We start from the raw sequence: 12,800 nt of genomic DNA on the forward strand, positions 1-12,800 counted from the left end.
ACACACACACACAAACACACACATATATTTGTATATATGGCCTAAAATTGGTGAGGGGGAGACAGATAGGGCAGTTTGGATGATTGTCTTTTTAAGGGAGAGAAAGGTTAAATAACTAAAAGCATATGAATGTTCAAATCCCAGAGGCCTATAGTATTGTTCAAATATGATGAAGTGTTTTGTCTTTGAAGCCTTTTGTGATGGTTGCGAAAATCCCAACTCCAGATGCGTCCAGATGCTTGGCTTCTAATCAAGACTTTCTGTTGCATTATTTTGCCCTAAAATAAATATGAATATTATCTATTGAGAATTAATAATTGAAGATCAACATGTATGTATTTATTTATTTATTTATTCTCAGCGTTTGTCAGGTCAGGGTTACTGTTTCTCAGCATCTCTTCCCCCCATGCTGGCTGCTGCTGCTATCGAAGCCCTGAACATCATGGAGGAAGATCCAGGTAAAGAACTTTATATCAAATAAATACATTTCTTTCTTTCTAGTTCAGATCATTTAGTTATTTACACAAGTTTTTCCATTTTGTTTTTGAAAAGTTACACAGGCCAAGGTTTGTCGTACTAATAATATAAATAGCAACTTCAGAGAAACTGAGAATTTTCATTTGGACTGTTCATTTTGAATTAATCGTAAATATGATAATGCAGCTATTAGGACGATTTAAATGGTCTTTAAAAATGGCAAAAAAATATTTAAGTTAATTTTGATATTTAAGTTAATTTTGTTCAGATTGATAGACTTACACACACACACACACACACACACACACACACACACACACACATATATATATATATATATATATATATATATATATATATATATATATATATATGTGTGTATATATATATATATATATATATATATATATATATATATATATATATRTATATATATATATATATATATATATATATATATATATATATATATATATATATATATATATATGTATATATATGTATATATATATAGTTAAAGTCAGAAATATTAGCCTTACCTGAATTAGTAGCCCCACATACTGTGTTTTTAAAAGTGTGTAGTTACACCAGTATTACACAAGTAAATACTATATACTAGTGTGTACATACACTGTAGTTACATACTACATCAAGATTTTATAAATTTCTAGACAGTTAAAAGTTTACACACATTTCTTTGTTTGTTTTTTAGCTTTGCTTTTAAAATGTAACGTTGGTTAAATGTTTTTGGTATCCTTCCACAAGCTTCTCACAATTGTTTGCAGGAATTTTGGCCAATTCCTCCTGACAGAATTGGTGTAAGAGTCAGATTTGTAGGCTGTCTTGCTCGCACAAGCTTTTTCAACTCTGCCCACAAATTTTCTATAGGATTGAGATCGGAGCTTTGTGATGGCCACTCCAAAACATTCACTCTGTTGTCTATAAAACACACTTTAACTAGTTTGCCAGTATGCTTAGGATCATGGTCTGTTTGGAAGTCCCATTTGTGGCCAAGTTTTAATTTCCTGGCTGATGTATTGAGATGTTGCTTCAGTATTTCTACTTAATGTTCTTTCGTCATGATGCCATCTATGCTGTGAAGTGGACCAGTCCCTCCTGCAGCAAAACAGCCCCACAACATGATGCTGCTGCCCTCATACTTCACAGTTGGGATGGTGTTTCTAGGCTTGTAAGCTTCCCCTTTGTCCTCCAAATGTAACACTGGTCATTATGGCCAAACAGTTCAATCTTAGTTCCATCAGACCACAGGACATGTTTCTAAAAAGAATTCTTTTTTTCCCAGTGTAATTTAGCAAGTTGTAATATGCCGTTTTTTGTTGATTCTGGCTTGTTGATTTTCCCATGTTGTCACACAAGGAAGCAGTGTGTTTGAGGTTTTCCTTAAATACTATTCTATAGTTGTGCCTCCAATTAACTCAAATGTTGTCAATTAGTCAATCAGAAACTTCCAAAACCTTGACACCATCATATGAGCTTTTTCAGAGGCATAACAATCTTATTGTCTGTAAATTTGAATTTAAAGAAAGATTAGAACAATTTCTGAACAATTCTCTCTCTTGTTATTCTGCTATTAAGCAAAACAGAAACTAATGTGATAATCCTAACTTACCTAAAACAGAAAAGGTTTAGTCACATTAACAACTGCCTTTTTAAAAAATGGTTATGTGCCTTTTTATACAGTGTATGTAAACTTCTGGTTTCAACTTTATATAAAGTATTGTGTGTGTGTGTTTATTTTATCCCAAATTTCTGTTTAACGGGGAGAAATTTTTTTTCTACACATTTCTAAACATAATAATTTTAATAACTCATTTCTAATAACTGATTGATTTTATCTTTACCATGATGACTGTAAATAATATTTTACTAGATATTTATCAAGAAACTTCTATACAACTTAAAGAGACATTTAAAGACTTGACTAGGTTAATTGGGTTAACTAGGCAGATTAGGGTAATTAGGCAAGTTATTGTATAACAGTGGTTTGTTCTGTAGATTATCGAGAAAAAAAATAGCTTAAAGAGGCTAATAATTTTGTCCCTATTCCCTAAAATGGTTCATGAAAAATTAAAAACTGCTTTTATTCTAGCCGAAATAAAACAAATAAGACTTTCTCATGAAAAAAAAATATTATCAGACATGATGTGAAAATTTCCTTGCTCTGTTAAACATCATTTGGAAAATATTTAAAAGAGAAAAAAAAAATCAAAAGGGGGCTAATAATTCTGACTTCAACTGTATATACGCCTGAAATACAATTTATTTAGCCTTTCTTTAACTGAGTGTTTGGGGTGAAGGAATTGGCTAGACTTTAAAGAGACCTTCTGCTAATCACCTGATGCAAACCATCTGCAGCGACACTCACACATACTTTCATATAGAAAACAGACATCTTTTTTTAGCCGAATCTGCCAGGTTGACATCACCATTACTATTATTCACATTTAAAGCATTTGAATAAAACCCCAAAAGTATGATCATCAGACTTTTGCTTGGCGAATGATAAAAGAGCTGAAAATCCTGTAGACTTGTATTGAAGGGGGGAATCATGCTTCATCAAGAGACTTCGAATATTCTTGACTGTTTTTGAAGTAACAAAAAAAGGTTTTCTTCAAGTGAAATGCGAGAATGAACCACTTTTGAAGTCATTTGAGCTCAAATCAGGTCAAATAAAGTTTGTTTGGGGTTTTGGAGGTTTAAAACAATTTGCCAAAGGGAATTTCTGGAAAAGTTCACATCCGCTTTTGCTAAATGTCTTCAGATTACCATTGGTCTGCTGAGGTCAGAAAGGAATAACTCAATGTTAGATTTGATTTTCATTTAAATATTCATAAACCATACATTTGTGTTATAAGTTTTGCTGACTTATGAACTTTCAATATCCCAAATGTTTTAGAAGAATGTTCAAATCCAGAGAAATAAGCTGTTTTACTAGCGACACTGAGTCCTGTGTTGTGATGGTAATGACATCATACAGCCTTGATTTCCCATTTTTCTTTTCTTTTTTTTAAACCCCTGGAAACACCAAAGACACTTTAATATGTTGTGTGTTTTATTAGAGGCATCCTAACAGAACTCTAATGTGTATTTAGTATGATAAAACATGAAATAAAATAAAGATGTGCTTTAACTGCTGACTGTTAGCTTTAATTTGAGAGTATTTACATCCAAATCAGGTGAACGCTGTAGGAATTACAACAGTTTTTATATGTGCCTCCCACTTGTTAAGGGTCCAAAAGTAATTCTAACAATTGGCTTCAAAGCTGTTCCATGAGCAGTTGTGTTTTCCCTCATTATCCCAATTAAAATGAGCAGATAAAAGGTCCAGAGTTCATTTCAAGTGTGCTATTTGCATTTGGAATCTGTTACTGTCAACTCTCAAGATTAGATGCAAAGCTATATTTATATATTTTATATACATATATATATATATATATATATATATATATATATATATATATATATATATATATATATATATATATATATACAGTTGAAGTTAGGATTATTAGCCCCCCTGTTAATTTTTCCCCAATTTCTGTTTAGCGGAAATATTTTTTCAGCACATTTCTAAACATAATAGTTTTAAAAACTTATCTCTAATTACTTTTTTATTTTATTTTTGCCATGATGACAGTAAATAATATTTGACTAGATATTTTTCAAGATACTTCTATATAGCTTAAAGTGACAGTTAAAGGCTTAACTCGTTTAGTTAGGTTAATTAAGTTAGGTTAAAAAAGTTATTGTATAATGATGTTTTTTTTCTGAAGACTAGTGAAAAATATATATATAGCTTAAAGGGGCTGTTAATTTTGACCTTAAAATGTTTATTTTTTATGTTTATTATTAATAACTGCTTTTATTTTAGCTGAAATAAAACAAATAAGACTTTCTCCAGAAGAAAAAAATATTATCAGACATACTGTGAAAATTTCCTTGCTCTGTTAAACATCTTTTGGGAAATATATAAAAAAGAACAGAAATTTGAAGGGGGCTAATAATTCTGACTTCAACTGTATCATTTTGTGATTTTCACTGTTAGCTTTTACAGTGTATTCATTTGAAATGGAAACATAAGGTACTGATTTAGTCTTTAATTATGGAAAAATGTTTAGCGCAAATATTTTTTTCAAGCATGTTTTATCATGGTATCAGCAGAAGTTGTGTTGATTTACATCATTGAGTGTTGGCGGACAGGTCTTCAACACAGAGGTGAGATCCGCTTCAGATTGACTCTCAGCAGGAGAAAAGCAGTCGATTCCACATTGATGTGTGTGGATTGAGCATCTCCTTCATATCTACATAATAACTGCTGAGTCTGTTGATCTCAATGTAATATTTTTAAGCACGGAAACATACGCGGATATTCAAACAAAAGACTCAAATTTTGAATTGTGTGTGTGTTATTATATTCATATCAACATGCCTCATATACAGTTAAAGTCAGAATTATTGGCCCCCCTTTGAATTACTTTTTCTTTTTTAAATATTTCCTAAATGATGTTTAACAGAGTAAGAAAATTTTCACAGCATGTCTGATAATAATTTTTCTTCTGGAAAAAAAGTCTTATTTGTTTTGTTTTGGCTAGATTGAAAGCAGTTTTAAATTTTTTTTAACAACATTTAAGGGTTAAATTATTAGCCCCTTTAAGCTATATATTTTTTAATAGTCTACTGAACAAACCATGGTTATACAATAACTTGCCTAATTACCCTAACCTGCCTAGTTAACCTAATTAACCTAGTTAAAGCTTTAAATGTCACTGTAAGCTGTATAGAAGTGTCTTGAAAAATATCTAGTCAAATATTATTTATAATAAATTAGTTATTAGAAATGAGTTATTAAAAGTATTATGTTTAGAAATGGGCTGAAAAAAATCTCTGTTAAACAGAAATTGAGGAAAAAATAAACAGGGGGGCAAATAATTCTGACTTCAACTGTGTGTATATATATATATATATATATCTATTCACAAAGCCAAAATAATAACAAAAAATATCCCTGAGGATGCCCAAGAGTTAAAGTGTGCACATACAATTTCTTGAGTCTTTTAGGCTAAATTTTCTCTTTCTCTTGCAGGAATTTTCAGGGTTCTGCGGGAGAAGTGCAGAAATGTTCACAAAGCACTACAAGGGCAAGTCTACTTTAATATTTTTGTCCTTGAAATGAGATGTTTAAGGTATAGTTCACCCAAAAATGAAAATCCTGTCATCAATTACTCTCCTGTTACTTAAATCAAACCTTTTCGACTTTCTTTCTTCAGTTGAACACAAAAAAAGAAGTTCTGAAGAATGCTGAAAACCGGTAACCATTGATTTCCATAGTGTTTGTTTTTCCTACAATGCAAGTTGTTGGTTACACGTTTTCAGCATTCTTCAAAATGTCTTCTTGTATGTTCAACAAACAAAAGAAACTAATAAATGTTTGGAACCACTTGAGGAAGAGTAAATAGTGCATGCATATTAATATTTAAGTCATTCATTAAATTTCTTATCGACTTAGTCCCTTTATTAATCTGGGGTCACCACAGCGGAATGAACCGCCAACTTATTCAGCATTTGTTTTACACAGCAGATGCCCTTCCAGCTGCAACCCATCACTGGGAAAGATCCATACACTCTCAGTCACACACATACACTACAGACAATTTAGCCTACCCAATTCACCTGTCCCACATCTCATTGGATTGTGGGAGAAACCGGATCACCTGGAGGAAACCCATGCGATCACTGGGAGAACATGCAAACTCCACACAGAAACGCCAACTGAGCCAGCCGAGGCTTGAACCAGCAACCTTCTTGCTGTGAGGCGATCGTGCTGCCCACTGCCCATATTTAATTCAGTGACATTTAAATAATATTTTGGGTGAACTATCCCTTTAGGTAACCTAATTGTAAATTTTGTCATTAAAGGAATACAAATAATGCTTCTCCTGGAGTTTACTATACCCAGGAGCAAATATCATCCTTGTTCTATAGCTCAGTATGTTACTGTCATGTATTGCAGGACCGCAGGGCTGAAAGTAGTGGGTGAGTCTTTTGCTCCGGCTCTTCATCTACAGCTGGAAAACAGCACAGGATCCCGAGTGAATGACCTGAAGCTGCTCCGAGCCATTGTCGATTACGTAAGTTAAGCAAAGAAATCACAGGCAAATTAGTCAGTGGTCTAATGCCGGATGCACAGCCTGATCTGTTTGACCTAAGCTGATTTGTGAACGTCACTGGAGCATCTGCATGTAAAAAATCAATCACTTAATGAAGAGTTCACCCAATTTACTCTAAACATTTATCAATTTCTTTCTTTTGAACACAAAACGAGATATCCCAAAGAATGTCGGAAACCAGCAGCCATTTACATCCATAGTAAGGAAGAAAACAAATATGTTAATGCTTTACTTAAAGGGGTGTTCATAAGTCTGTCATGAAACCTTTGTAATCATGACATGATGCAATGTGAATGAGATTTTATGCCTGTTTCTAACAACAGTCATTAAGGGTGCTTTCACACCTGTGAATCGATTCAGTTGTTCCGAAACAGAGATTACAATTGTTACATTGTTGCTCTTTGCTCTTGGAGCGGTTCGCTTTCACACTGCAAAGTTTCTAATCGGACCAAAAGAGCTAAAACAAGTCACGTGCGAGTAATTTCTCCTTACATTGGTCAGAGTGTCAGGGTTTATTTTGCAGCGTCCCGCTCAGCTGTCAGGAGAGGTGGTGGTTTGGTGGTGATTGACAGGGTGCGTGCGCGTGACGTGTCTGAGGAGAGACGCGGTGGGGAGGGGTGAGAAGGGTGCGCGATGATGCCTATTTGAGGGAGGGAGAGGCAAGATTACCAGGAGATCATCACTCGTTTGCGGGCATCCGGAGACTCTCGAAACTTCCCGCCATACTCATAATTCTCTCTTCATATAGCCGTAAGCCTATTACGTATGCATAAAACACTGTGATATAACCGCGTTCGGATCGGATCGCTTTCTCACTGCAATCGAACCGCTCTGGGGTTCGTTTCAATCGAGCCGAGACCACCTCATTCAAGCGATCTCGGAGCGATTACTTTGGCGCGGAACAGAGCGCGATTGCCCTGTTCACATATGCCAATCGAACCGCGCTAACTGGGCAAACGAGACACGTTACGAAACAAAAGTGTAGGTGTGAAAGCACCCTAAGTGTCTGCTGTTCAACAGTCATTAAGTGTCTGCTGTTCACTAGTTATGTTGTTTAAAATGCAAAAACGACATTTGTTCGTTATAACTTTACATACACTCTCAAAAATTAAGGTACGTGAGCTGTCACTGGGGTGGTACCTTTTCAAAAGGTACAAATTTGTACTTAAAGGGTCCATATTGGTACCCCAAAAGTATATATTAGTACCTAAAAAAATTAAGAGGAACACTTTTGTACTTCTAAGGTACTATAATGAGGTTAACCTTGAGGTTTTAGGTACAAATGTGTACCTTTTGAAAAGAGACCACCCCAGTGACAGCTCGTGTACATTTATTTCTGTGAGTATATGCAAATATATCACAATCTGTTTTTACCTTTGTCATAAATCTATCATAAACATGATTGTCATAAAGCCATTGTAAATGTCAAATAATTAATCAAATATAATTTTTAAAAATAATGAAATAAAATAAAATTAACTTTTACCGTACACCACACTGCTTTTAATGCCAACAGCAGATGTCTTTGGCTAAAAGGGAGCTGAATCTGGACTCTGCAGTTCTCAAGTTCACGCTATGCTGAATCATACACATTACTCGTTTTTGATTGCAGCAATGATTTCAGCAGAAACAGTTCAATATGGTTAATTACACTGCGGACGCTGAATGCTGAGAATGAAATGTAAACATGTAAGTTCACATACCCTGCCGTACAGGTGCAGGTCACTGTTAGAATGCAGTTATAACGGTCTCCGGCATCATCTGGTTATTATGGAGCCGTTATATAAGTCAAAAAACTGTTTCCCCGCTACTCCTGCCAGCTGATCACCCATCACCTGTGTGCCCTTATGTAAGCAGATGAGCTGACGTGACATGTAGGTGGAGTTAATCCATATCATTAAACCACTTGATCCGTGACACAGAATAATACTTTATAATATTATTAATCTTAATCAATCATGCAACAAATAAAATATAAATATATATTAATATCACAAACGGCTCCAACAGCAGTTGTTTTGCTTGTTGAGGATTACCCAGGCCTTGTACAGCTCTGTCTTCTTTCCTTGTCTTTGGCTAGGAAGAACCTCGGTTTTTAGCACTACAAAGTTTTGAAGCCGGTAATCATGGAGCATTATGTCTTGCACATGACCACACAGAACCAAATTGTTGGCATCCAAAGACTTGTAGGTCTTTAACTTCTCCTTTGTAAAATCATTTGGAGTTTCAGTGAGATAGTTGTGTATTTCTGGCTGGATACTTGGCCATTTCATTCATTCATTCATTCATTCATTTTCTTGTCGGCTTAGTCCCTTTATTAATCCGGGGTCGCCACAGCGGAATGAACCGCCAACTTATCCAGCAAATTTTTACGCAGCGGATGCCATTCCAGCCGCAACCCATCTCTGGGAAACATCCACACACACACTTATACACTACAAACAATTTAGCCAACCCAATTCACCTGTACCGCATGTCTTTGGACGGTGGGGGAAACCGGAGTACCTAGAGAAAACCCACGCGAATGCAGGGAGAACATGCAAACTCCACACAGAAACGCCAACTGAGCCGAGGTTTGACCCAGCGACCTTCTTGCTGTGAGGCGACAGCACTGCCTACTGCGCCACTGCCTCGCCTTGGCCATTTCCTCTTATCCAATATCCATTGGGAGGGCGCTATCGCAAATAGACCTGTCAGATGAACGCCGCTCAATGTAACAGTAATTTTGCTGAATAATTGTGCTTATCACTGGGTGACAAGCTCTTATAATACGCTGAAAGCATTATATAAATAATATATATAATATGTAATCAATAATACGTATTTCTAAGACAACAACAAACTCTGGTCCACATCGGATTTCATTCGCTCGCTGTAAATGCTAGCGCTCCTGTTTTTTTTTCTGCAGCCTTGCTGCGCATGCATCCTGGATGTTACAAACACGGTAATTCGTCTATAGCAGGGGTCGGCAACCCGCGGCTCTAGAGCCGCATGCGGCTCTTTAGCGCTGCCCCAGTGGCTCCCTGGAGCTTTTTCAAAAAATGTTTGAAAACGGAAAAAGATGGGGGAGGTAAATATATTTTTGTTTTAATATGGTTTCTATAGGAGGACAAACAATCTTAACGTTGTTCCAATGCTGTAAAAGTGTGTAGAATATTTATTTTCAACATTTCTGTCAACGAAGATTTGCGTCATAGCCTGCGACACACGGAATAGGCAGGTGGCTGTTGTAAACTATCCGGCGGCTGTGTGATGCGCCATGGAGCGTAAGCTGTCTTTGCTAAAGATGTAGGCTACAGCGGGGCACGCTTTCTCATTTTCCCTCCCTGAGAGAATTCAAAGAAGCCCATCCCGATCCCTCACTCAACGGTGATTATTTACAAGGTGCGATCGTTGATATGCAAACTGCATTTGGGAGCAGATTTTGCGAGTGGCGAAAGGAAAAAACGTGACTGTCTTTCCTTGTCACACACCCCTGGAGATTGACCCTTCCTTGTTGAGCACATTCCCAGTAAGGGGCACGTTATGCACGTTCATTTTGATGTTGTTTTTTGGAATCCTCAAAATAAAAAACATCAAAAATCTGATTTCTTTACTGCATTTCTTTAATTTCATCAAAGCAAAACATGATGCATTAATATTGTAATGAAGTTAAACTTGAACATTAAACATAATTCATTGATATTGTAATGAAGTTAAACTTTAACATTAAACATAATTCATTAATATTGTAATGAAGTTAAACTTTAACATTAAACATAATTCATTAATATTGTAATGAAGTTAAACTCGAACATTAAACATAATGCATTAATATTGTAATTAAGTTAAACTTGAGACGGCATCGTACAACAGAGTAGTCACGTGGTGCGTCATTCTCTACAGGATGCACTGCAGGGAAAAAAAAACATTTAATCATGAAGGCTCATTATGTATTTGTAGCCAACTAAATCATTTTTATAGTATGCTAATATAGCTAATATAAATACATACAGCATGTGTTGCCTTCATCATAAGGCTTATATAAGGCTTTTAATTTTTTGCGGCTCCAGACACCTCCAGGCAGGTGGCTGTTGTAAACTATCCGGCGGCTGTGTGATGCGCCATGGAGCGTAAGCTGTCTTTGCTAAAGATGTAGGCTACAGCGGGGCACGCTTTCTCATTTTCCCTCCCTGAGAGAATTCAAAGAAGCCCATCCCGATCCCTCACTCAACGGTGATTATTTACAAGGTGCGATCGTTGATATGCAAACTGCATTTGGGAGCAGATTTTGCGAGTGGCGAAAGGAAAAAACGTGACTGTCTTTCCTTGTCACACACCCCTGGAGATTGACCCTTCCTTGTTGAGCACATTCCCAGTAAGGGGCACGTTATGCACGTTCATTTTGATGTTGTTTTTTGGAATCCTCAAAATAAAAAACATCAAAAATCTGATTTCTTTACTGCATTTCTTTAATTTCATCAAAGCAAAACATGATGCATTAATATTGTAATGAAGTTAAACTTGAACATTAAACATAATTCATTGATATTGTAATGAAGTTAAACTTTAACATTAAACATAATTCATTAATATTGTAATGAAGTTAAACTCGAACATTAAACATAATGCATTAATATTGTAATTAAGTTAAACTTGAGACGGCATCGTACAACAGAGTAGTCACGTGGTGCGTCATTCTCTACAGGATGCACTGCAGGGAAAAAAAAACATTTAATCATGAAGGCTCATTATGTATTTGTAGCCAACTAAATCATTTTTATAGTATGCTAATATAGCTAATATAAATACATACAGCATGTGTTGCCTTCATCATAAGGCTTATATAAGGCTTTTAATTTTTTGCGGCTCCAGACATATTTGTTTTTGTTTTTTTTTGGTCCAGTATGGCTCTTTCAACATTTTGGGTTGCCGACCCCTGGTCTATAGGTAGTGCAATCTACACAACAGTAATTGCAGTGTGTGGGTGAGGGGGCAGTGTATCATGTTGTGGTTCTGTAACGGCTGGTGTTGGTTGCTGCATGGTTAAAAAAAAAGTATGACTGTTTGAGTAACTAGGTGAATTTCGACAAATAGATTATTTTAAATAAATTAAAAATAAATAATCTAATATTAATCTAATATTTTGGGCTTTTTTGTGCGTTTGGGCGGGTTTTAAATCACTTTTGGGCTGGAAAAAGTCAGCTATATCTGGCAACACTGATACTAAAACAAATGAATCTCTCCTACAGAGTTTGGACAGACAGGTCGCACTAACGTTGGCTCGCTACCTGGACAAAGAAGAGCGCTTTCTTCCACCGCCAAGGTGATCAGCTGGAAGTCATTTGCTAAAATTGATGAAAACCGTCTTGACCTGTTATTGAAATGTTGAATATTTTGTCCTTCAGCATTCGAGTAGTTGTGACCGTCGAACAAACGCAGGAGGAAATCGAGAAGGCAGCACAGTGTATTCGAGAAGCAGCTTTACATGTTCTGAAATGAAGACCAGTCGCTTCAACATCCATCACACACGCACACCGTAAAGCTTTAAAAGTGTCATCACTGACCGGAGGAAGGAAAGCGAGAGCCTGGCAGGTTCTGTGACCTTTGACCTCAGAGAAATACACTCGGATTGTTTGTATATTTATGTTTGGTGTACAGAAAATGTGGATTATTTTAGTAGTCTTCATTTCACATTGAAATAAATGCAATTGACTCCCGACACTCTCATGTGCAGCATCAAACCCGTTTATGTTCTGTTCAAAGCCTTGAAAAACCTTGAAATCTTTACTAATCAATGGTAATTATAGCTTTTATATACACAAGTATCTTTTTATGTACACTAGTATTTACATTCTTTTGTAACCTTTGACCAAAGAGATGCTTCTTTACCACATTTCAGAATATTTATGCCTTGAATGTGATTTTTTTTTTCTAATTTCTTTCTGTCAGGATCCATAAATTAATTATTGTTATAATTATTGTTGTAATTTTGGACTTTTTGGTAATGAATGCTATGTGAATGTACTCCGCATTTGTCATTTTCTTGCACTCATTCAGCGGAGATCTTAAATATGGTCTGGTTTTGAATCTGTAATTGTCAAAATGTATGTAAATTCAAAGAATAAAACACATTTCAGTCTTTATATAAATAAA

The 12,800-nt window shown here is 35.6% G+C and overlaps 1 protein-coding gene across 3 annotated transcripts in view; it reads left to right on the forward strand.

Moving 5' to 3' along the window:
* The window catches only part of sptlc1 (serine palmitoyltransferase, long chain base subunit 1), a 30,920-nt gene extending 18,120 nt beyond the window's left edge, over positions 1-12,800 (forward strand). Inside the window, 5 exon segments of one of the 3 annotated variants that reach the window (NM_001020471.1) lie at positions 362-458; positions 5,582-5,636; positions 6,509-6,626; positions 11,897-11,970; positions 12,053-12,800. In NM_001020471.1, coding sequence (NP_001018307.1) covers positions 362-458; positions 5,582-5,636; positions 6,509-6,626; positions 11,897-11,970; positions 12,053-12,146 — 438 coding nt within the window. In that variant the 3' untranslated portion in view covers positions 12,147-12,800. 3 annotated transcript variants of the gene reach the window in all.

This window comes from Danio rerio, chromosome 10 (genome assembly GCF_049306965.1).
Source record: "Danio rerio strain Tuebingen ecotype United States chromosome 10, GRCz12tu, whole genome shotgun sequence".
NCBI lineage: Eukaryota > Metazoa > Chordata > Actinopteri > Cypriniformes > Danionidae > Danio > Danio rerio.